General features: G+C 30.0%; 1 protein-coding gene across 1 annotated transcript; it reads right to left on the reverse strand.

Moving 5' to 3' along the window:
- LOC133197926 (uncharacterized) lies at positions 1–26693 on the reverse strand. Its single transcript, XM_061334102.1, has 23 exons — positions 26606–26693; positions 25640–25740; positions 18282–18353; positions 17485–17565; positions 16905–16998; positions 15430–15562; positions 13970–14045; positions 13414–13608; positions 12834–12966; positions 11492–11617; positions 10592–10686; positions 8910–9031; positions 7510–7652; positions 7186–7299; positions 6030–6130; positions 5731–5863; positions 5142–5329; positions 4171–4240; positions 3413–3547; positions 3189–3274; positions 942–1071; positions 428–603; positions 1–291 (listed from the first exon to the last, which is right to left on the reverse strand). The coding sequence occupies exons 1-23, from the start codon at positions 26691–26693 to the stop codon at positions 199–201; spliced, it is 2685 nt and encodes an 894-aa protein (XP_061190086.1). The 3' UTR covers positions 1–198.
- Positions 26694–27716: the final 1023 nt, after the last annotated feature.

Here is a 27716-nt window from a genome sequence, read left to right on the forward strand (position 1 = left end):
TCTATTTTTGTTCTATTTTATTTTCAATTCATCGAAACGTACGCAAACACTAACAAACACAGTAACTGTTATATTAATCGTTAATTTATATACATCTTCCAAAGCGGGGAAATAAATCAAAAAGTTTTTAAAAACTTAGTTTCCTGGATGTTAAGATACCCTTTTGCGAAACAGCAAACAATGCTCTCTTTTATTCTTTCAATAAGACACACATGGATGGGGCATAAGTGTGACGTCGTCTATTGCAATGTCACTCAGATCGGAGCTCCCTCTTGTTGCCTCAATGACAATCTTAAACAACAAAAGTTTGAGAATTTAAATCCAAAGGTTGATATAATAGTCTACTATGAAACATATTTGAATCCATAGACGTCATCCGATTATACTTCTATAACGTATTGTAGAGATGATAAATAACAAAACTTACATGAGTTTCCGGTTCCAATTGAATATTCACGCTAATTATATACCATCCGTTTCCTAGATCTCTACCTATGGAGACAATCTGTTCACTGATGATATTATATTTGGTTGTGTAGACTGAAAATCTCCCCATATCACGCCCATTCATATTGAGATAAAACAGCAAGCAGTATGTGTTGTCTTATAAAAAAAAAACGAAAAAAACAAAACAGATCCATTTTTCTAAGTTGCAAATGACTTTTACAAGAAAACAGGAAAATACGAGATATTTGTTTTGTTTTAAGAAAAATATGTATGAATTTCTCATAGATTACTCCTATCAAATACAAATTTTAATAAATAGACATTCATTATTTGCATATTTTCATCGTTCTTTGTCAAAAATAATCTGACAAAACTTTTAGCTACACGCGGAAAGAAATTAATTGAAGTTCAAGTCAAGAAAAAAAAATCTTTTCAAACGCATGTGATTCCCTTCTTAGCTTAACTAGTATTCCATTCATAATGCAGATACGTACTTTTAAACAGTATTCCTTTGTCAGTAAAACCATAGCGATCTCCCTCTGTGCGATTTGTTGCCTCAAAATAAAAATAAAACTGACCCTCAAAGGCAGCAGATGGACCCGTCCCTTTGGAAGGTGTTTGTCCCTGAAAGAAACAAAAATCATGAGTTTTTGCTTGATATGATCCAATCCTACCTGACAATGAAACTAAGGCGCATTTCAGATATAAAATGGCGATACAGTAATTTTCCCTAGACATGCTCAGGGTGGGTTCCTTACATTCTAAGAAAAACATCTCAGACACAGTAATCTTTTCTAAACAAAAGAAAAAAAAACACATAATCCGAACAGGGGAATGGGGATGGGATTAAGCACTTCATCATTTTTCATTACATTTTGTGTACATACTAACTAATCAAACTAATTTTAAATTAAATCATTTCAAATTAAATGTAAAGATGATCTGAACTTCTTTTTTTTTTAAAACAACAATCCATAATTTTCTATATCAAAACTTTGGATAAAGCTACGATTATCTAGACCCATTATTCGAATATAGCTCTACATGTTCTTTCTTTCCAATTAATTTGAATCTATTTATGCTACACTTTGAATTTAATTGATGGCAGTTTTTATGGATTAGGAAGAAAATTCTAAGCAAACTAAAATAAAATGTTTTTTTTTTGTCAATTGAGGAAAGATTTTTATCGCAATATGGAATTTTTAAGTGACACAAGGAAATTTTTCATGTATAACCTGTAAAAATGTACCCCATTAGACCTTTTCAAAAGTTAGTTTTAATGATAGCAGTATTAATAATCTAAAATGCATAATACATGTATTAGTATATTTTAGGTGACAGCTATAACTTTATATACATAAGGGAAAACAATCTTAAATTTCTCCAATGCCATTCTTTAAAACATTAATGACTTGTTGACAATAAATGAAAAGAGAATTTAATTACCCTTATTCTTTTTTTTTTTTGAAGAAAAAAGAAATCTATTTTTTATGATGAATGCAATCGATTTTTTATCGATCCTTTACAAATATAGCTAGGTAAAATATGGTTTATCAGGACATAATATTTAGGCAAAATCAATGAAAAATCATATCTTAAACTGTCATTTTCAATGAAATTTCGAAGTTTTTTCCATCTCAGAAAAAGGAAATGTATCAATATTACGCAAAATTTACACATTTAACAGGTTTTACATCGACGAATGGAAGCTGATAGAAATAGATCATCTAGGTACATGTAGATAAGGTTTTAAAAGAGGAAATCTTATATTTCTTCTTTATATATTTCTTCACTTTCGGCTTTTTAACTTCCTTTCCACAAAGTCTGCATTTTTAAAGCTTACTGACAAGACTTAAGCATTTCTGACACGCCATTCTTGGATTTCTTATATATTTTAATCTACAGGTATTTTCAGAAGCGAAGTTCTACTAGACAGAAGTTACATAATATTTATTAGTTCATGACCCATGGCTTTTTTTTTTTTAATCTATTTATCTAATTGGTTTTAATCATATAACCATTTTTACTTCAAATCGAATTGCACTCTCAAAATGATTGCCTTAGTTCTTCGATTCCCCGCTTTGTGTAGTTTATAGAATAGTATCAAATATAAGTTTATGTACAGTGTACTTCCCTCAATTGTAAAAAGCAATTTCGGACTGAGGTATGTCTCAAAGCATATAAAAGAATGTAATTGGAATATACAGACGACACATACTGATTTTCGTCTATTTGCTATCTACTTTTAGTAATTATGAGTTAACTCTAATAATAGTCATACCTAGAAAGACATAAAAATAATCATTTAAACCTTGAATATAGTACTGCATTTATTTCCTTCATAACAAATTTAAGAAAAAAAAAAAAAAAAAAAAAAAAAAAAAAAAAAAAAAAAACAAGTTATAGATGACTTAAAATTGTTATTCCAATTTTTATCTTACCACATATATTTTCAATGCTATATAAATTTGATAAACTCATAATTTAATGGTATGTGTATCCACAAATGCATATTTTTACATAAAATAGGATAAAAAATAAAGTGTTCTATAGGGGGCAAATTTTAAATATTTAGATTTTGAAATTACATCAGACTTTTTAACACTTCATGATGGCGAACATTTATTTATTAAATTTAATTTGTCTATAGTAGCTTTTGATATCTTCTATATAAATTTCTTACCTTCTTTACCTTTTGGAAAACTCAAATTTACTTTAGTTTCAGCTTTGGTCTGCCTTACCTTTCTTCGAAACCAGAAGGAAGTGGAATCCCTAGTGTTGAGAAAACAAGCTGGATCATCATCGACCTCAAATCGACATGTGCGACCTATTCATGAAAGATAGATATCATCGCAACATTTCAGGTAAGACCCCTTTATGAAAGATAGATATTTACGACACATTTCAGCCACGACCTATTCAATATTAATGGAACCATAGAAAACTTGTTAGTGATTTTATAAACCTTCACAGTTTAACCCGGGGTATCCTGGCTGACATAAACATCTGTAAGGCTTTGATCTAAAGGGAGAATTCACACATCTGCCTCCATTTCGACAAGGATTGCTGGAACATGCAGTCTTTATTGCTGTACCAGAACCTGCAAAAGGTCCAGTCTTTAGGGATCTATAAACAAGTGTCCAACAATATGACGCCTTATCAATTCACATGGTAGGACAGATTTCAAATATATTTTATGCCTTCAATTCTGATGAGAAAAAAGAAAAATAAATCTGAAGTGATTCCAGTCTTATTTTAATAAATGTATTGAGGAAATTTGAGTCTCTTTTACCAGAGACTGATTTGTAGCAGCTGTGGTTGAACTTGGCTCTTTGGTTTTTGAGATAAAATCGAAAATGTGAAAAGTTTTCAACAACGACAACGTCAAACAACAGAGGCTTTGGCTCATGTGAGCCAAAAATAAGTAAAAAAAATCGAATCTAAACAAACTAAAAAAAGACTCATTCCTAAATACTAGAATTACTGCCTATTGAATAGTCTAAAGATCAAGCTATTCAAACTCTATTCAACGCAAACCTCATGCAAACATTTGTATTAATTGCTAGGTTCGTGGCAAAATTACATTTATTCGTTCCTGTCTCAAAGCACATAATTTCCTCCTCGTTGTTCTGCACATTGTCTAAAGTCTTGAAGAAAAACAGTCTAACGACACGGCCTAAATTACAAACTCCTTCATATTCGTGCTTTGAACAAAATACGTACATAGACCAGGTCGCAGAAATATGTTGTCCATAGCGAGGAATGTGTCTCCAAATATGCCCTCAATGCTTATCTATAAAATGAATTTCCTTTAACATATATACATAATGTATTAAAAGTTAATATTAAAAATCTAGACAATACCACGAGAGAGAGAGAGAGAGAGAGAGAGAGAGAGAGAGAGAGAGAGAGAGAGAGAGAGATGAAAACATACTATCAAAAGATATCAAAGGTATCGTTTGAAAAAAATATAGTTTTGTAATAACATTTCTGTTTCGCAACTCGTAAAAAATATTATAATCCTTACTATATACACTTTATAAAACTCTGCACCATAAAAAATATTTTAACCTTTACTGAAAACTAAAGATTATTCATAAAGCAATTTAATCCTAACTTCTCTTGTGAACAATACAAGAAATAAACATTTAGTATTATCGCCAAGTCTGAATTATAGTACTTGAAGTTGAGAAATTTTTTTTTAGTTTCCACAAGTAGTACATATTGTTTGAAATAAAAAAATAAAACAGGGACCTGGTGAATAGTACCGGTTAAATATTTTTTTCCTATGACGCATTTTCCTCCGAGTTATTCCCCTTGATCAAGATCCTGTTGGTCCAAGTGGTGATTTTTTCTCTTTGAGCAACCAATTTTAAACACACATGACTGATATATATGGGGAAAATTCTTTACAATATTGAAATTTTGAATTGAAGAATAATTAAACAAAAGACAGTAAGAAAAACAGTGTTTCAGCAAAAGCAAGTAAGAAAACAATGTTAAGAAAACGATGCTATCTACACCTAAGTTCCCAGTATTACAAGTTTAACTTGGTTGAATAATGAAGGAATCTTAGCATGTTGACTTACAAAATGGCAACCAACGGGAAATGACTCTTGTTTAATCGCTTTGATGGAAAACTATCTATTGTTGTCTTTATGTAAATAAGTATGTATCCAGGAAATGAACATTACCTTTAAGTCCTGAACGGATTTAATGGATACGCTTGTAGTCTGCCATTCTTGAGTTGTATTTATTTTAATATTTTTCACGTTTGTACTCGGGATGTCTTTCCCCTCAACATAAACGTTCAATTGTGTAGGAAATTGTCCATCTTCAGGATTGAGAGCAGCATAATCGAAATAAAGACATCGGTCATAAGCTAGAAATGTTAATTAATGTCAGTAATTATTGATAGTTGCTGAATAATTAATATTGAAACTATCTAACATTTTTTAAATTGTTTTGTTTCATAAGCTAGTAATTAATAATTCTTGGTAGTTAATGAGACATTAAACTAATAATATAATTATATATAAATATAATACTAAAATACAATAAATTAATATTATTGTAGTAATCTGTCCGGAATTGTCGACTCAAAAACTAATATTTCCTGCGTATGAATATTAACAGTCATTTGAATAAAAGTAGTTCTTTGTTAAAGTTGAACTCGCCAACTTGTCATTATATTAATTTTACAATACTTGTAGTATCATCATTGAAGAAACAAATCTCAAAAGACTGATATTTTACAGGATTTGACTATAAACTGTAATTTACCTGTAAACCTTACAGTCGTTGTAATGATTGCCTTCGATCCAAGGTTAAATGGAACCTTGTCTAGAGATGGCGACATGGTTAGATATTGGAAGCCAGTACCCTGTAAACATTGATCTTTCTTTCCACAAAGTCTCTGGAATATTCATAAAGAGGTTTTTTTTTTTAAAAAATGATTTATGTCATAATGACGTTTATTGTCACACCATTAAACATGTATATATGTTGAAATTACCCAATTTTTAAAAACTTTTCTCATTTATTTATTCATTTACACATGTAATGGACATAGAATCGAGTACCGTATTGAAGCTCCAAAGAATGTCTGATGTCCCAGATGTATCCTGGTCAAATACACACGTCCCAAAATCGTCCTCAAAATCACAGAAATTGTGAGACAATGCTGTTAATAAGATAACTATTCATTATTGTGTGTTTTAGATAAATGCACTTTTATTTCCCTAAAGTGAAAGATGTTCTGTTCCCTCAACACAGTATGGTCGGTTCTTCTTCTTTCGCATGCTCATTATAATGTTACTATTTTCTATGAGTGTTCATTATTTGAATAGCAATTGCATTATTGATCTTATTTAATTTTTAAAAACAATATATCAGAAAAAACCTAATTGCAACTATGGTCGATACATTTTTATTTTGCAGTTAAAATATTGACATGCTAGCAGTATACTACTTACTAAAGCAATGGTGTCTACAAGATAACTATATTGGGTATTATTATGCTTCCTGTCAGTTTGTCTCTATATTATCAATACCCAACTACTTTCGCATAGTGTTCTAATGATTTATATAGCGTAGGCATACTATGCCGAAAAAATGCACGACTGTCTTTTCTAGAGATTGTATTTAGCACCCACGCTGGGGATCGACCTTACGATCTCGAGAACATCAGTCTAACGCGTTACCGATTACGCCACACACACCGCTACTTTACGGAGTGTAATTTCAAGTATATAAACGTAGTTTTTATACATTTGACACAAAACAAGAAATAAATGAATATCATTTCTAAAAGACTGATATTATTGACAAGGATCTTAAAGAAAAATTCTCTAAAAAATAATCGAAATTATTAGTAACCAAAATTGCAACGCAGCATGAACTGGTACTTCGGAGTCATTAAAACGCTATTGATATAACGCCTGATTAAAGAATGTTTAAGAAAATTTTCATTTAGATTTAACGTCTGCAAACAGGTTTGGGATTGAGAATTTAATTAAACTGTTGTATACAAACAACAGTCAGCATAATAATTATAATAGTGTTATTATTTGGATGTACTATGCCGAAATAGTAGTCAGGGTTTGACACATAGTGCACTCGCGTCCGGCTCGTGTACCATGTGTCGAACCCTGACTACTATTTCGGCATAGTACATCCAAATAATAACACTATTATATAATAATTATACGTGTTCACAATTACGATTGTTTAATTTACCTCCAAATTCATCACAGTTAGTTCCTGACACGCCATTGTGACAAGAACACGTGTAAGATCCGTCCCCATTGTCTGAACAAGAGGACCCAGTCTTACAAGGGGAGCTCATACATCCTGTTTAAAACAATCAAGATCTTTTAAGATATATAAAATTAATTACTTTTTTCTATAACTATAATTGGGGAAAATCCTGAGATCAATGAAATAGATATATATACGCATCCAGGAAAAAAAAAATTGTATTTTACTTTTATAAATCACCAAGGTATTATAAAATTTTTCGACTAGTCGAAGAGTGTTAAAAATGACGTAGAATATCCCAACCTGATTGGAAGGCATGTACTCTGATGGTAAAACCTTTTCCTGGAGTGCGGTTCCTCCTACTGTTGAACCTAATCATGAAAGGTGAAGACTCTCCAATGTTCATCTGTGTGTAGGTTTTAGGGGTTGTAGAATTTCCACAAAGCCTTTTATATAAAATAAAAAAAATGTAAACAATAATTAAAAGTTTTTCCAAAGATCTTTTATATTGTGACGGTGAACTTTTTAACCTAAGTTTCAAAAAAAACGAAATGTGTTTGTGAAACAATGATGCCCCCGTATGGCAACTTATAGAGAAGGTTAAACTTTCTCAAATGCAAATCAAATATGTTGGTGTCCAAGTAAGGTCTTATCTCGGGAAATATACCTGTGAAATATGAAAACCCTAGCAGCAACCATTGAATAGATATGGAAAAGGTTAAAGTTTTTCAAAAGTAAGTACAACATCAAGGTCAAGGTCAAATGGTCAAAATTAACGGTGCCTAAGGAAAGGCATTCTCACAAGAAATACATATGTGAAATACGAAAGCCCCTAGCACCAACTGTTCAAAAGTTATGGCCAAGGTTAAAATTTTCCAAAATTAGGTCAAACACCAAGGTTATGGTCAAAGGGTCAAAGTTGTTAGAATCCAAAGAAATGCCTTGTCACAAGGAACACAAAAGCGAAGTACGAAAGCCATAGCACCAACCATTTAAAGCAATGGCCAAGATTAATGTTTTTAAAGATTAGGTCAAACTCCAAGATCAAAGTCAAAAGATCAAATATGATGGTATCCAAGGGAAGGCCTCATCACAGGGATAACAAATTTGAAGTATGAAAGCTCTTTCACCAACCGTTCAAACGTTATGACCAAGGTTAAAGTTTTTCAAAAGTAGGTCAAATTACAAGGTCAAGGTCAAAGGACCAAAGTTGTTTGTAACCAAAGGAATTTCTTCTCACAAGGATTACACATGTGAAGCATGAAAGCCCAAGCATCAATTGTTTAAAAGTTATGGCCAAAGTTAAAGTTCGGTAACATTTTGGAAAACTGGGTCAAACTCCAAGGTCAAGGTGAGAAGGTGAAATATAATGGTATCCAAAGAAAGATCTTGTAAAAAAAAATAATATACATATAAAATATGAAAGCCATAGCTCCAACCAATCAAAAGTTATGGGCAATGTTAAAGTTTTTGCGGATAAAGAGACAAACAGACCGACAGACAGATGGACGGACAGGGCAAAACTAAGTACCCCTTAATCTTCAATACGGGATATAAAAAAGAAAAGAAAAAAAAACATGCATACACAACCAGCTAATAAGCACTTTTTTATTATAAAATTGGTAAATACTTTTAGCTTAATGACTTTAGATAATTTTTTTTTAAATGTTGATATATATATATTGATCTAAGTGTCAAAATACTCTTTTCCTGGATCTCCGATGAGGTAATCACGGATTTCCAGCCAATGGTAGCACTCCTTCCTTGCGCTGTAGGGAAGATCAATGAATGTGATGATGGCTTTGATTAGAGAATTTGATTCAGCCTGAAATATGACAAAAAAGGTCTCATTAAGATAGGGAACAGTTCAATACTATTGGATTACAATATATATTTCATAAGAACATAATAAACCTGTCTTCAATTAACGTTAGGAGTGCGTCAACTAATTTTTTGGCTACCAAAGCCAGTTTTTACACACAAAATCAGAAACAATAAGGATATTGCTTTACCTTTCTTAGGTAACTAATCTTACCTTTAAGGAGATATACTAATCTAACATTAAGTAGCATATTGATAATGACACTGTACTCAACTTTACTACAATACTTAAATTACCTTAAAGGAGCCTAGACACACTTGCATTGTTTACATTTTAAATTCTATTTTTATTCAAAAAATAAAACCAGTTAATTGAATTGATCTTACACGAATATTCTTAGAAATCAGTGACAATGACATTCCTCTTTACATCACGTTAATCATCTGTTTTCGTAAACAGGACACGAGTCTATTATTGTTAAAGGTTTATGTTCTACCGGGTGTATTCAATATGTTAAACTCAGTACAAATCACTGAGCACGGAATGGCAATAATGGTGAATTTGTTTGGTTTCTCACATTTCTACTCAGAATTTTCTGGATTATAGTTTTAATATTTTGCATTAATACACAACAAAATTTCTACTTTTCTTAAGTATTAAGGATAATGTTTACTTCGTGAAAGTGCAAGGATTTGTGTCAATCAAAGGAGTATCGAAATTTGTTGTTTTAATATTTGAAGATAAAAGAAGTTTCCGAACATGTTTTTATTATACTTCGGCGTGAAATGATTTATCAACATATAGGTCATTATATTATATAGAAAATTTGAGAAAATTTAACTTCAAATCTGTGTCTAAGCCCCTTTGTGATTTTGCCTTTAGGAGTGTATAGTTCCTACCTTAAATAAGATATTGATCCTATATTTAATTGAATATTTATGTGACGCTTGCTTAGATATCAACGTTGATTTGATTAAGATATTAACGTTACCCTTTCTAGGATACAAATCGTCCAATAGTGAGGATAATGGCCTTGAATTTCCTGAGATATTCATCTTACTTTAATAGAAGATGGAACTAACTTTCACTAGAATTTTTACCGTACAATTACTAGGATATTGACGTTACCTTTACTAGAATATTGATTTTATTTTCACTAGATATGGATATTACCTTAACTAGGATATTGATTTTACCTTTAATATGATACTGCAATGTAACGTCATCTAAAATGGATACTGACCTTACCTTTACTAGGATATTAATCTTACCTTTATTACAATGTAACGTCATCTAAAAAGGATATTGACCCTACCTTTCCGAGTTAACTGTATGATCACCTTTACTAGGATACTTAGCTTTACTATGATACTAACGTCACCTATACAAGGAACTGATCTTACCTTTACTAGAATATTTATTTAACATTTACTAGGATACTTATTTTATCCTTACTTAAATATTGATTTTACTTTTATTTGAATATTGATCTTATCTTTACAAAGAAATTGACCTTAGCTTTAAGAGTAAACTGACCTCGATTTACTAGGATACTGAGCTTACCTTTATTAACCATGTACACATTTTCCCGGAAGTATATGATGACATTTTAATTTCCTGGGATTCTCCATTCCTTAGGGTTACAGTTTTACCACAGTCTAGATCAGAAGGAAAATATACAAAGCAAAATTTAAAAAAAAATATTGAAGCCAAGAAACCCACATTACCTATCAAAATTTTAAATGGACAATGAAACTTACTTACTTAGGTATAAAGGCACGGACCAATATATACTGAAATGCATAGTATTTGGATATTTCTGCTTTTAGATTGACTGTTTTTTATCTTATACTTTATTCCAAATCGGAAGAATAAGGATTATCATTTTTTGATGCATGAACACTCTGAGGTAAACAAACCACAATGCATATAAATGCACTTTAGCTTTCAAATTAAATGTTTATATCTTCATTTTGTAGAAACCAAATCTGATATTCAGCCTCACAATATTGGCCGACATGATAAAACGTGACGAGATTTCATTTGAAGTGTGTTTAGTTGTTAAATGAGAAGTCATTAATAATTTTGTACATGTTAAATACAGCATAGAGAAATGCAGTTTAACTGGATTGTAGTCATATCTTAAAAAAAAAAAACAACAAATTTTAGTAAAGCTGGGGAAAAGAGTATTTCAATTATTTACTCTTAGTTTACTTGAACTATTATAGCTAATTTCGACAGCAAGACAAATACTATGCTCAGAAGTGTTTGGACAAGCCTTTCATAAGGAAATAGAAAGTGCAATGGTTTACAGGAGAAACAAAAAAGATTTCAAACAATTAATTAAACTAATAACCAATTAATTAGTTAATTAATCAACAACTATTTTAACAACTAGTTAAAAGGCAAGCTAAATATTATATACAGATATACAGACATATGCCCTTGCAATGAATATTTCACCTTCGTCAGTGTCAAGCTCTTCGCAAGTTGTGCCCTTTAACCCTGAAGGGCAATGACAAGAACATGTCCGCTGGTCTACAGGCTGAATTCTGAATCCGTGGTTCTGACAGAATAAAGTGCAGTCTGCTGTTAATAAATATGAAGTATATTAATATGATGGAATCATCGTAAACTGCTTCTAAATTGAAATTAATTGGATGAGCAATTTATTTTTTTTTTTTTTTTTGCTCAGAAGAAATATGATTTTTAACGCATATTCATATCTTTAAAGAATAAATCTTACACAGATCTTCCCAGAATTACACAAGAAACACATTTTTGGAAACAAAATAACATAACTGTACAGAAGAACCAATACTCACATTGCTCACTACTCTACAAGTACATGTACCTATTCTAGAACATTCGAAATGTAGTGTTTTACGCAGGTCAAAGAGTTATTAGCACAATTGTGAATTAATGATGCCACTGTTTTTATCAACACACATATGTGAATTCATATATTTTGAATAATTCAGAATACGTTAAAAACACACAGCGGTCACTTTTATGGAAGTGAAATGTGGCTCACTGATGTATCTCACTAATTCTTTAACAAAAATGCAAATATCACGAATTTAAAGTGAAATGGCATCATTTAAAATTTTTGAAATTTTTTGCGTGCTCTAAATTGGAAAGATATGATTGATCACTTTATTTAGGAAACTTTTTTATTTAACATACATTCGTTAACGATTTTTTACACCCCCACCCGTAAAGAAATGTGCATGTATGTGTGAGAGAGAGAGGGGGGGTTAGAATGACAGGGATGTACGTCTGTATATCCGTTACACTGGGAGGTAAACCATCTCCTATCCACAACTCCCCCTACACATCTACACAGCTGAATAAAATTCAATGATACTTTCAAAGAAGTTTTATTATATAGTGCCATTGTGCAAATCCTATTTTGCATTTCTATCGGACACATATTTGGTGTTCCTCGTAGCAAATCACGGACATTGTCATTCGTTTTATAATAGTTGGGGTATATACATCTCTGCAACTCATTTTATACCGCTGAATACAATCAAAAGAAACTTTCACCGAACCTTTACATTTCATTACACAGTGCATTGTGCACCTCTTATTTTATGTTTTGATTGAACAGGTATTTGGGTGTTACTATTGGAAAAATAAACTTTGCCATAATACTCATATGAGAGCTGTGGTATCATTTTGTTAGATCATTGCTCACAGTACCTGTTTCTTGTGATTCCCAAAATAGCACAGAAAACTAGACCAATATAATCAGCGTTACACGGAGAAAATACCTATGATATATTGAGTTTAGTTAATTGACCTTTTGGACAATTGTATGCTTGATTGATCTCAGCAATGTCGTAAAAGGACAACGTGTATTTGCTGTTAGTAATCAGATATCCCAGGTCTTCGTCAATTATGGACATCGTTGGTTTGAAATTTGCTGATCCAGTCTGTAAGATACAAACAACAGGATAAAAATTACATTTACACCCTGAAATTTTGAAGAAAAAAAAAATAAAAAAGATATGATTGAATGATTTTAACGAAATTTAACATTTCAGCAAAAGTTCTTTTTACACATATCAAGACTTATCGAAACGTAACCATTTATATAGGCAACGTGCCAAATTTTGGTCAACTACATTGCAAGAAGAGGACCTCCTATTTGAAAGTTTCATAAAAAAAAAAAAAAAAGAAAAAAAATGTGACTTTCACAAGTCACAGGCAGAAGCATTTGAAATCTATTTTTGAGCATTTGCAAAATTTTGACAATTTTTAAATACAATAATGTGCATGTGTTTCACTTTTTAATCCTATATTGCAAAATCAATAAAGTATTATACAGTATTTCATATATTAAGGAGGTCTTTAACGTCTATAAGGATAAAAACATTTACATGTAAATGGTATTGCAGAATGGACCTGTAATCATAGCTTTCTGTGTTGTTAGTATGTAGGAAGAGGGCAAACTGGTCAGTGTAGGGAGTATAGATGTTTTCCCAATTGATCTTCACAAAGTATTTCCTTCGATCCCTCTGTTGTTCATGTATCCCACCCAAGGCATGGTACATTTCATGTAAGACGGTGTATTCCTATATAGAATATATTTCAATTTCAGAGAAAAGCTTTAGAAAGGAGAACGATTTGTGTTCACCAAAACGACTTTTTTCTGTCATGGTGATAGTTTACTAACAGGAAATGAACATAAATATTCTCTGTGGGTTCAAATTTAAGAACAATCATTGCTGAATATGAACATTTTAAAATGATGTCTTTTTAATATATCTCCCTCATTACCACTGGAGAAACTTCTTATGAATGAGTTAATTATCACCTCTCGCACATCGGCAAATCTTTTTTAGTAATGAAAATCTGTTTCCTGTTAGTATTAGATATGTGTGCACATATAAAACACTATTTGATATCGGGAAGAAGAACAAATTAACCACTTACGTCCAAACATCTATCATCCAGGGCTAATATTTGTCCAGTGCCTTCTATTCTTCTATTTCCAGGATATGACCAGCAGCTAATTACGTTTTTGAAAAATAAGCAAACACTTTCAATAGTGTATCAAATTAAAAAAGAAAAGTGATGAATTATTTGAATACTGCATTTTCAAATTATTCTAATGAAATGAAAAAAGAACAGCCATCATGCTCAAAAGTCCAAGAAATTTGTATGAAAGATGTGAGTCAACACTCGACCTACGACAGAATGCATTTCCAAACACGGTGATTGTAACAACCATACAATTTGCAAATGTTAACTTTAAACGAGATTGTTAAAAATGTCGTATCAGCTAGTTGTCAGTAATCTGCCTCATTAAAGAAATTTTGTACGAAGAACATGCTCCTGCGTAACGAATTAACTGGGAGACATAAACCCCATGTGCAGGTGATAATGGTATATTGCTACATAAATAAGTAAATAATATTTAGAAAAGTTGACGTCATCAGATTTATCATAAAGTCAAGTTGTTAGTTAGCCATCAGTGTCTTTTTCTAAACAATGCAGTTTGATTTTACAGGAAATAATATTAATTTCTTCTTTGATACCATCTAAATACATTTAATCATTTTCAGTGTTACACATGTATCTATTAGTCATTACTGTATATTAAGAATTTAATTTATGCATAGTCATAAAACAAACAGTCTCCATGATATTGTCTTATTTTTCTCATTGTTTTAACAATTTCGTTTTTTTCTTTGTTAGGGTTTCCTTATTGAAAACTTTAGTTAGCTACTTCTCTTTTAAGATATTCCAAGCATAACATGCAACTAACCAGAGAGAGAGAGAGATAGAGATTTAAACATACTTGAATTGTCTACCAATGATATCGTGTTATTGGACTTACATCATGCACTAATCACCAAAACCAAACAAAATATAATGCATATGTTTCTTCGAACATATTCACTTGCAATTTTCTTCTTTTTTTGTGAAAAAAAAAATTATGTATCTTAGGAGATATTGCAAAGAAACATTAATAACCTTACCAAAACGTGTATGAATTATAACATACATTAATGTAATTTAAACTCTTTGACTGACGCGGAGCCAAAAAAATGTTAATCGTAAAAAGAATACTAAAAAGACAACTAAGCATCAATATACTAAAAAGTGTAACACCTATACCTACCGGTACGTTTACTTTTAGATCAAACCAGAATTCAGGATAGGCTTAGTGAAATATAACCCCATGAAAAACTAAATCTGGGAATAGGACATGAATACAAAAGTGGAGTAAAATGTTGTTCCTTGAGGTTTGGAAAGCCAAGGGTAAAAGAGGATAAACTTTATATTCAAATGAAAAATTAACTATTCGGAAACAGAGTTTGTCAAATGAATGAATGATTCTTGAATAGATATAAATAGATGCATTCAAAATAAAAAACAAGCTATATTACCCTCCAATATTTCCGATGAATTTAATGAAGTATTTATCTGTAGGAGTTTTCATTCTCCATGTCACACATGTTGTTTGTGAAATATTATAGGCAGTTCTCTGTATAAGACTAACGGCTTTATTCAGCCCTGAACCTAAAAAAGTAAGGTTAACAGCTTATCTAACGCATTTTGTTTTGAAAATATTAAAAGAAGTTCTCTGTATAAGTCTAACGGCTTTGTCTTGTCCTGAACCTAAGACAATTAAGTTAAGCCACTTTATATAACACATATTACAGGCTGTTCCTTAAATAAGACTAACGGCTTTATATATATATAGTCCTGAACTTAGAACAGTAAGGTTAACTACTTTATCTAAAATATGTTGCTTGGAAAATATAACAAGCAGTTCCTAATTTAAGACTAACGGCTTTATTCAGTCCTGAACTTAAAACAGTAAAGTTAAGGTTTTACCAAAGGTCAACATGCCCATAAATTTATTTTTACAACAGCTCCAAAACTATGTGAAGTATAAAGTTAAAACTTTTACAGTTAATAAATATATCATTGATTAACAGATAAAAAGTATCACTTAAAAACAAATATTTAAAAATATATATATTTTTTGAGAAAAAACAATTTAAAAAAATTGCATATTAAAAAAATGCACCTGCTTAATTCTGTACTTCTAGTGAAAACCATCATTGAAGAAATAATATATGTTTATCAATGAAGGGCAAGTTGGACGTGAATGGTCACTGAAAAGCTGTTATTGAAAGCATGACATGTGTAAAGACAAGACCCCTATAAAATCCGCCATTTGCAATGTACTCTCGGTTTCAAATCTTAGCATTTGGACAAAATAAACAGGTAAAAACAACTTTCCAGAGGCTATCGAAGTCCAACTTGCCTTTCATTGATAAACATATATTGTTTCTGCAATGATGGCTTTCACTAAAAGTACGGAATAAATTAGGTGTATTTTTTTAAAAAATATATGCATTTTTTAAAAAGATTTTTTTCTAGATAAATACTTTCTTTAAGTATTTGTTATCAAATGATACTTTCTATCTGTTAATCAATGATATATTCATGAACTGTAAAAGTTTGAACTTTATAAACCACATAGTTTTGGAGCTAGTGTATTGTAAAAATAAATTTTTGGACACGTTGACCTTTGGCAAAACCTTGTCTACTTTTATCTAAAATGTTGTTTGGAAAATATAATATCATTTTTCTGTATAAGACTAACGGCTTTATCTAATTCTCAACATAAAACAGCATATATCTCAATACAGAAAGTGTTACTTAGTACAAACAAATATTAAACGATTGAACATATACAACGTTTAAAGAGGGCTCGGCCACTGGTCACGACAAATGACACAGTAGTTTTGAGCTTATGTCTTTTTTTTTATATACACCACATCATATGTTTCAAAGTAAAAGGTTCGAGAAAATGATTTAGTTTCATGTGAAAAAAGTACACAGGACTCACCGAAACTTTTTTCATCGATGATGAATGGTACAACATTGTTTTCCCATAATGTTGTTGAAGAAATTCCAAAATTTCTGATCTGTCGATCTGAAAGCTGTCAAAAATCAAGCAACATAACTTTAATTCTCATGAATGTAATCATCCTATTCAAAGTCCAAATATTCGAGAAACAGTCACTTGCACATTTAATTTCGCAAAAACATAATTAAAGAACCCACATTTCAGTAGACTCATAATTATATCTATAGAAAAAAAAAAAAGAGAGAGAGAGAGAGAAACGCATCAGATTCTTGAGCTTGAAACTCAATCTCTTCTTTATCATTCCAATGTACATGTACATCTTTTCTTGAAATTTATTTGAAATAGTTTTAACATCTTCTGCGATATCTGGCACACAGACAATCGAATTTACAGGAAAAGAAGGTGGGAAATACATTAACACACATTTATTAATAAAAATATAGTAAAAGCAAGTCTAATGTTGGTCAGAGAATTTAGATTTCTAGTGATGAGTAGGAAAATATATGGGTCTTGGTGAAGGATTATGTTAAAAGTACTTATTAAAGTACTGGTATCTCACCTCTTTGATGTCCAGCTTTGGTGGAGGGATATCTAATTCATCGTCATGTTCTTGTTTCTTATTGATGCACAGGTCTCCGGGCTTTAAATAGCACAAGATACTTGTCATTATATATATTTAAGATGAAAGAAAAATGTTATCATTCATCAGATTTAAAGTAAATCAGATGTGGCAATTCCATTCATGATCGACAAAAACAAATTTTAAGCAGAGATGCCAATTTTATGGCTTTATTTGACTATTTTCTTTTTCAGAATAAAGGGTTTAAGGAATCTCAGTGGTTTGTTAAAGGTTGACTTTTTACATAATTTAAGAGTGTTATTTTAATGGCCAACAGGAAATATATTTTTAGATTTGTTATGGAATAGGTCGAATGTAATTTTAATAACTAGACATAATTTAACTCAACATTCTTTACCGTGCATTGATTGAAAAAGTCAATTCATAATTAGGCTGATCAAGCATTACCATGGATTTATGTTTTATGCAGATAAAAATTAACAAAAAATGAGATGTGTTCTGTCTGTTGATATTCTAGGATAGATAAAAAGGTCTATTTATCGCTCAATTTAAACACTGAAACTTTATCTTATTATCTTAAAGCAAAATGAGATCACTCAATTAACTTACTATATTTTATTCTCTAAACCAATGAAATTTTTCGAAAGATGTTTGCATTGCAATGTCCCGCCAGATATTCCTAAATCAAATGATTCAACTTAACAGAATTTAAATTATTGTACATCTAACATATTAAAAAAAAACAAAACAAAACGTAATTGTATTTGCTGTACAACCTTTTTATCTAGGCCATCAATATGAATGGTTTGTCTCTCAGCGTTATTTTCATCTTCTGCACAAATTCTACCCTGCAAGAATAGGGGTAAACTATACGATATAGCATTTAAAATACAATTTGATTAAATATACTTAGGTTTGCAATCTTACGTTAAGGGGATGTCAATAAACGATACGTTGCGCGGACATAGAATTTAAGAAATCAAAATAATCCTTTTATTGACTACATGTAGAGCAGATAACTGCAATCTTTGAAATAAAAAGTACACACATGAGTTTCATATCAAAATTTTAGTATTATCTAAACTGCAGGTTAATCTGCAGTTTAATTCATCCATTTGGTCTAATCTGGTAGGAGACTAGTTATGAGATGTTTCACTGTACAAGTTTGAATTCCCTTAAGTTTGAAAAGTTTACATTTAAAAATTTGTGAAAATGAGATGTAAACATGTAATTTTAAATTCGTAGGAAAAAAACAAACATTTCGATTTCCTGTAGTAAAAACCTCGATTTACTTAAGTGAAAATGTTCATATTCTTTGGTGTCTACATTTAACTATAGTGATCTATAGTTTTACTTTTTCAAAATCACTTTCTCAATTTACTTAATATAGGGTCTATTACTGAAAATAAAAAAAAAAATAATCCGCATCTGCATCTCTCATTGGATGATCCAGCTGTAAATGCCACATTATTAATACAAGGGTCGTCCTCCTCGAATCTGCCTTGGAATTTGAGGATGACGTCGTTGATATATGTTGCAAACAATTGATAAAAACATATCTATTGTTCGCCTTTAAATGTTATTTTTTTCTCAACTTCAAAAAAAAAAAAAAAAAAAAGAAAAAAAAAAAAAAAAGAAAAGAAAAGAAAATATATATATATATATATATATATATATATATATATATATATATATATATATATATATATATATATATATATATATATATATATATATATATATATAACCCTACTTTTCATAACTACACGTACCTTGTATATCTTTCGTATATACAGGCAAACCAACAAACATAGCTTAAAATATAATCTTTCAAACTTAGTGGAGTGTTGTATTTAAAGTAAAATATCTTTAAAAACTATACTATTGTTTCTAGGTAATACGTATTAATAATTCATATACGGATATTTATATATAATTTACGGTTGTGAATGGCATTTAGTTAAATTGGGTATATGGAAGTGTGAACCCTTTAGCTGTACTTAGTATTAAGTTATATTAATTGAAAATTACCTTTTTTTCAAATTTATCTTGCTTATGTTTATCACATGAAACAAACTTTCGTTGATTGAGATATTCTTCGAGAAGATCTAAAAGGCTACGAAGTCGACTGCCTGTAAAATTATAATTACGATGTTGCTGGATAAAAACAATTAAAATAATGTATTTGTGTTATCGTGTCAATTTCGGAACAATGATGCAAAAAAGGATCAATGAAATAAATGTATTGACAAAAAGACAAAGAAAGGGAATGATGAGGAACAAATCTTTTTTCTCTCTCCTTAAATCGAGTTCCCTGTATTTTGTATTTAATGTTTCCCAACTAAAAAAAAAAAAGCTTCAATGTCTGGATAAAGTTACGAAAGACAAAATCAAGGAACCCTTTTCACAAATTTTGGTCTGAACGTCAAGAACAATTTCGGTAACTATTACGGTAACTATTAGACATATCCTATATAATTAACTGAAAAATATGAATGGAAAAAGGAACAAATGATTAAAAGAAAGAAGGATGGAAAGAAGAAAGGACTGAAACTAGAGAAAGTTAAAAAAAGGTAAAGGAGATAAAAAAAAAATGATACCACCGAAATATATGTTCATAAAATACATGTTATATTACCTTCTGATGAATCTTGCATTACAGGTTTGGATTCTGCAACACTAAGAACGAGTAGCAAGAAAATTGTAATGAAACAATTACAGTTTTCCATTTTCAAACAAGTGAAATACTTTGAAGGATTTTATATACGGCTTTTATTGTTGCGTAGGTGTTATCTGATTTAAATTGCATAATTTGGAAATAAGAAAAAGTGAAATGAGTTTTAAATAATGGTCAATGGATATGACAGCTAGATTGATAAACATTTTTTGAGATCATTGGATAGTTCTTTGATATTTAAGTCGTTAGACATCAAATTTAAAGTTACGTAACATTAATTGATACATATCAGGATTTTAAATAGCGACCTAAAATGCTAAACTAAGAAGAATTAAAAAACCTCCTCTGATGATAATTTCTCCCTCCTCTTAGATGAATATAACTTGAAAGATATCAACTTCGAGTAATGAATGTTGTAACTTCCAAAATTTTTAATCTTTTTTGAACATTTTCAAATTTTGTAATTTTTTTTTTTTTGAGTTAACTATTTTTATTTTTACATGCATTCTTGTAACATTTCTTATATGTATCGGTAGGTTATTTTCAAATGAACCAACACTCCTATCAAATCATTTTTAAAGATAAAAGTATAAGCTATAAACTCTTATTCCTGAGTAACAAAAGGTTTTACAGAACATTCTATTCAAGATGAGCTAAATATATGTATTCATAGATCATAAATATGGACGTTCTATAATTATCTTCTATCTGATCATTCATTTAGGGAAAAACAGGTAAAACATAAATCCAAATCATGAGGGATGTGTAGTACGAGTGGCGTAGGCCATAGTAGATTCATCCTAATGGGAATTTATAAATAAAAACATTAGAATATTCCGTAAATCAAAATTGGTCTGATTGAGGGATAGAGATAATTGCAGTGTAGACTGTTTCATTAGTCATCTTAGTTTCAAACAACTTTATAAATCGTAAAGTGACTGTACTTTACATTGAACGTTTATAGGACGCAACTTACATTAACATATAATAAAAATGTCGATATTTCGATCACAAGGCATCAATTTCTTGCCGAAAAGCAGTGTCAACGCTGACCATTAATTTGGCTTCGCTGCTTTAAGAACATTTGCGTTGCATAACTATGACTATGTTGCATTTTATTTTCAGTCTGTAATTTTACTTTGACACACTTAAAATTTAAACATAACTCTGGTAATATAATCTGCATACAACAGAGAAATGGAATTAATGTACACACAAATATCTGAAACTATATATTCTAAATTCACATCCATTATGTTACTTTATACAGCCTATTACAAACACGTGTACAAGTTTAAGAGAAAGCACTGGCGGATTTGGAGGGAGGCCCGGGGGGGGGGGGAGCTTTTGTATCCAAAAAAACCACATAAGATTAAATAAATCATATTTTTGGTGTGGTCCCTGCCACACGCCCATCCCCGACCCCGAACTGCCCCTCCCCATTTCAAGAATTTTTATTTTCATTATGTACAAACAGCACTGTTAGAAAGTTTTGTATGTTTTGAAAGATCAACTTTGCTTTTATTATTCGTCAATATATATATATATATATATATATATATATATATATATATATATATATATATATATATATATATATATATATATATATATATATAACCATGTCCAAATCACTGGCGCTAATATTTTAGTCTATTAGAGTTATCTCTCATAGATTGCTTGAACTGCACCAACAAATATATGTCACTTGATGTACATTAGTTTCTTAACAGGTCATGCAAATCTTATTATCTTGATATGAATGAGGTATTCATTTCAATACTAAAAATTTCCATTTCAATATCAATGCCGGAAACGTGGTAATAAATGCAGGATATGAGAATTATAAACTGAGGGAAAAGAAAAGTAATAAATTTCAAAACTGAAATTCGCAATTGAAATTATACCGCTACGGAATCGATCGTCAATTATCTTTTCTCTCTGAAGATATTTTTTTTTGGCCTGTTGAAAAGTTTCCTGACCTTTTAGTTCTGCACATCTTTCTTGAAGAAATGGGATCCACTGGAATTATGACCACTTTAAAAGTCAGCCCATTACAGACGTGGTTTTGGTTACAAGAAGATTTAAAAGGCTTTATAATAATGAGCAGACACATAAATGATGGTGATAATGTGGTAAACAATTTATTTTTTTTAAGAATTAAGATTGACTTTAAAAAAATAAAGTAAACGCCGTGGACTCAAATTCTTACTTAACAAAATTAACCATACAGAAATTTGCTGATTGGTCTCATTAGAATTTTTCCGTAGGCATCTATGCTTCCAAGTCAAGGATGATGTTTTATTATATAAAACGTACACTAAAATTGATTTTCCTAAATGCATTGAATGGTTATTTTATCTGATTTCCTTGAATGAAGTCAAGGGAAATTTTTGCTAGATAACTAATTTTTTATTCAATAAATATAATGTATTAGTCCTATAATGCAATCAAGAGTGAAATAAAAGCGATATTACAAAGTAGAAAAAAAAAATCTCAAACATTTCTATTTCTGTAGTAAACAATCTTTGACATTGTTAATATTCATTTCTTTTATCTGTTTTTAACACATACGGCATTGTTTTAGTACCTTTCCGGTAGAGAGCTGGGATAAGGTAAAAATATTTTATTCATTTCAAAACAAATTTTCATTTTCAATATGTACAAACAGCTCAGTTAGAAAGTTTTGTATGATTTGAAAGATCAACTTTGCTTTTGTTACATGGATATGTTTGTCAAAAAAATCAGTTCATGTCCAAATCACTGGCGTAATTATAGTCTATTAGAGATATCTCTAATAGATTGCTTGCACTATATATCAGTAACTGCACCAACTAATACGTGAAGCTTGATGTACATTAGTTTCTTTACAGGTCATGCAAAACTTATCTTAATATGAACGAGTTATTTAAAAAGATTTTAATACTAAAGTTACCATTTCTACGGAAGCCCATTTAGGACCTATCAAAAATATTTTTTGAATTGGATATAACGAATTGTCGAATTTGTTAAAACGAATTAATTCGATATAACTATTTCTTTCAATTCGGTATAACAAATTCAATCTGTTATAACAGATTTGTTGAATTCGTTATATCTAATTCAAAATTTTATTATAACGAATAAAATTTGTTATAACGAATTCTAAAACTTGTTATAACAAATTAAATTCGTAAAAACGGATTCGACAAATCGTTATTTCGAATTCATATATATTTTTATATAGGATCCTATTGTTCAATTTGATAAAACGAATTTAATTCGTTATAACAAATTTTAGAATTTGTATAAACAAATTTTACAATTTGTTTAAACAAATTTTACATTTTGTTTAAACAAATTTAATTTGTTATAACAAATTCTTGAATTCTTTCAACCGAATAAAAAAAAAATAATTTGTCGTAACATTTTTTTTTTTGAATTTGCTATAACGAATTCAATCAATTTGTTTTAAGAGATTAAATTCGTTATAACGAATTCAAAGAAATTGTTATAACGAATCAAATTCGTTGTAACAAATTCAACGATTCGTTATATCGAATTCAAAAACATTTTTGATAGGTCCTAAATGTGATTCCGTACATTTCAAATATCATTGGAGTAAAAGTTGTTATAATGTAATGCCGTATATGAGAATTATAAATTGAAGGAAAATAAAAGTAATAAATTTCAAAACTGAAATTCGCATTTGAAATTATACCGCTACGGAATCGATCATCATCTTTTCCCTCTGGGGATAATTTTTTTTTCTGTTGAAAAAAGTGTCCTGACCTTTAAATTCTGCACTTCCTACGTGAGGAAACGGGGTCCCTTGGAATTATGACCATGATTTTTAAAGTCAGCCCCATTAAAGATGTGGTTTTGGCTTAAAAGGCTTTATGATAATGAGTAGTAACATAAATGATGGTGACAATATGGTAAACAATTTATTTTTTTTTTTTCAAATTAAGATTGACTCTAAAAAATAAAGTAAAAACCTATTAAATTTTTTTCCCCGTAGACATCTATGCTTCCAGGTCAATGATAATGGTTTTTAATCTAAAACTTACATTTAACATCAAAATTGATTTTCTATAATGCAGTTAATAGTTATTTTATCTGATTTCCTTGAATGAAGTCAAGGGAAATTTTTGCTACATTTTAAATATGTTGCCAAACTAGACTTTACAGTCAACTGAACCATATTAAGATAAAGAAACTGTGCTGAAACCGGTTATGTACAGCATTTTAATTAGATTAAAAAAAAAACATGGTGAAGGAGAAATTTAAAAAAAGAAAATTGTTACTTCCCGAAAAAAATAATATGGTGAACTTTTGATGATTATAGTAATAACTTGTTGAAAAAAGTGTCATGACCTTTAAATTCCGCACATCCTACGTGAAGAAAGGGGATCCCTTTGAATTATGACCACTTTAAAAGTCAGCCAGTTAATGATGTGGTTTTGACTACAAGGAGATAAATTTAAAGGTTTTAAATAACAAGTAGTCACATAAGTGATGATTAAAATGTAGTAAACAATTAAAAAAAAACAAACAAACAAATAAATAGATAAATAAATAATTTAAATTAAGATTGACTTTAAAAAATAGAGTCAAACGCTCTTGGACCAAAATTCTTACTTAACAAAATTAGTCGTACAGAGATTCGCTGATTGGTCTTATTAGATTTTTTTTCCATTGGTATCTATGCTTCTAGGTCAAGGATGATGTTCTATAATCTAAATACACATGTCACATCAAAATTGTTTTTCTATACTAAGGTGACCTGTAATTTTATCTGATTTCCATCAATAACGTAAAAGGAAATTGTTGTAAGAATTTTTTTTTTTCAGTGAATATAATTGCGAACATAAATGTATTAATCCGATAGTGCATCAAGGGTGAAATAAAAGCGACATTACAAACTCGAGAAAAAAATCTCAAACATTTCTATTTCTGCGATAAAGAATCTTTGTCCTCTTTATTGCTGGTAATGTTTTATCAACTCAAGTGTTACAACATATGATTTTTCTACTTTTCAGTGAATGCTTTATATCTTACTTCTTTGATATATGTTGCAAACAATTAATAAAAATATATCTATTGTTCGCCTTAAAATGTTTTTTTTCTTCTCAACTTCAAAAAAAAAAAAAAAAAAAAAAAAAAAAAAAAAAAAAGATAAATAGATAAATAAAAACCCTACGTTTCATAACTACTCGTACCTGGTATATCTTTCGTATATACAGGCAAACCAACAAACATAACTAAAAATATAATCTTTCAAACTTAAGGGAGTGTTGTATCAAAAGTAAAATATCTTTAAAAACTATACTATTGGTTTTAGGTAATACGTATTAATACGTATTAAAAATTCATATACGGATATTTATATATAATTTACGTTTAGTTAAATTGGGTATATAAAAGTGTGAACCCTTTAACTTTACTTAGTATTAAGTTATATTAATTGAAAATTACCTTTTCTTCAAATTTATTTGGCTGAGGTTGATCAGGTGAAACAAACTTTCGTTGATTGAGATATTCCTCTAGAAGATCTAAAAGGCTACGAGGTCGACTGCCTGTAAAATTATAATTGACGATGTTGCTGGATAAAAACAAATTAATGTATCTTTGTTATCTTGTCAATTTCGTAACAATGATGCAAAAAAGGATCAATGAAATAAATGTTAATAATGTATAAGACAAAGAAAGGGAATGATGATGAACAAATCTTTTTTCTCTCTCCTTAAATCGAGTTCCCTGTATTTTGTATTTAATGTTTCCCAACTAAAAAAAAAAAAAAGCTTCAATGTCTGGATAAAGTTACGAAAAACAAAATAAAGGAATCCTTTTTACAGATTTTTTTTCTGAACGTCAAGAACAATTTCAAGATGATAAATTTATCTCTAAATGGAATGAGAACCTAAGTACAATTAATATATCACAGAAGTTAGTTTGTAATACCATTTGTAACAAAAACTTACATAAAGAACAATTGTCTTCTGAACCCCTTGGAAACCTTGGACAGAGATCAACATTCTGTAATCTTAGTGTTCTTTTACATGGCATTGTCAATTATACAAAAGTACTCTTTTCTACTACAAATCTACTAAGATCTATAAAATGAGCGATAAAAATATAATAAAAATAAAAAAATTAAATCAGGACATTCTTAAAGTTTGGGACCAATTCGACTGGTTTTCGATATTCTGCAGCGAAACTGATTTCTTCTTGTTGCGCCAATACTGTTCTCAAAGAATTACGGTAACTATTAGACATATCCTATATAAATAAGTGAAAAATATGGATGGAAAAATAAACAAATAATTAAAAAAAGGAAGGATGGAAAGAAGAAAGGACTGAAACTAGAGAAAGAAAAAAGGTAATGGAAAGAAAAAAATCATAGCACCGAAATATATGTTCATAAAATACATGTAACTTTACCTTTTGGTGAATCTTGCTTTACAGGTTTGGATTCTGTAACACTAAGGACGAGTAGCAAGAGAATTGCTATACAATGAAAGTTTTCCATTTTCAAACAAGTGAAATAAATTTAAGGATTTTATATACGGTTATTATTGTTGCGCAGGTGAAATCTAATTTAAATTGCATAATTTGGAAACAAGAAGTGAAATGAGTTTTAAATAATGGTCAATGGATATGACAGCTAGATTGATAAACATCATTTTTGGAGACCATTAGTTACATGTAGCTGTTTGATATTTAATTCGTTTGAAAACAAATTTAAAGTTACGTAACATTAATTGATACATATCAGGATATAACATGGCGACCTTTCAAAATTCTAAACTATAAAGAATTAAAAAACTGCCTCTGATGAAAATGTCTCCATCCATCTTAGATGAATATATCTTGAAAGATACCAACTTTGAGTAATCTATGCTGTTACTTCCGAAATTTTTAATCTTTTTTTTTGAACATTTTCAAATGTTGTTGAAAATTTTTCAAGTTAATAATTTTTTTCTGCACTCATTCTTGTTACCTTTGTTAAATATATATATAGAGGGAAGCCCAGGGGGCCTTTTGTGTCCACAAATACACATAAGATTAAATAAATCAATTTTTTGGTGTGGTCCCTGCCCCCACCCCATGACCCCGAACTGTCTCCCCCCCCCCCCCCTTTTTAAAGAATTTATATTTTCATTATATACAAACAGCACTATTAGAAAGCGTTTTGTATGATTTGAAAAATCAACTTTGCTTTTATCATTTGTCCAAAAAATTAATTCATGTCCAAATCACTGGCGCTATTTTAATCCATTATAGTTATCTCTCATAGATTGCTTGAACTGCACCAACATATACATGACACTTGATGTACATTAGTTTCTTTACAGGTCATGCAGAGCTTATTATCTTGATATGAATGAGTTATTTATTTTTTTTTTTAAATTAATACTAAAAATTTCCATTTCAATATCAATGCCGGAAAAGTGGTAACAAATGCCGGATATGAGAATTATCAATTGAAGGGAAAGAAAAGTAATAAATTTCAGAACTGAAATTCGCATTTGATATTATACCGCTACGGAAT

Source organism: Saccostrea echinata, unplaced genomic scaffold (genome assembly GCF_033153115.1).
Source record: "Saccostrea echinata isolate AGI-Se365-2 ecotype Australia unplaced genomic scaffold, CSIRO_AGI_Sech_v1 ptg000032l, whole genome shotgun sequence".
In the NCBI taxonomy this organism is placed as follows: Eukaryota; Metazoa; Mollusca; class Bivalvia; order Ostreida; family Ostreidae; genus Saccostrea; species Saccostrea echinata.

Bases quoted from the DNA above. Each gene is read 5' to 3' on its own strand.
- LOC133197926 (XM_061334102.1), bottom strand. From the start codon at position 26,693: ATGGAAAACTTTCATTGTATAGCAATTCTCTTGCTACTCGTCCTTAGT. The intron at 5,864-6,029 runs GTACTCGATTCT...TGAATATTCCAG, and splicing joins TTCTTTGGAGCTTCAATACG to AGACTTTGTGGAAAGAAAGA. The intron at 5,330-5,730 runs GTAAATTACAGT...TAACATTTCTAG, and splicing joins AACGACTGTAAGGTTTACAG to CTTATGACCGATGTCTTTAT.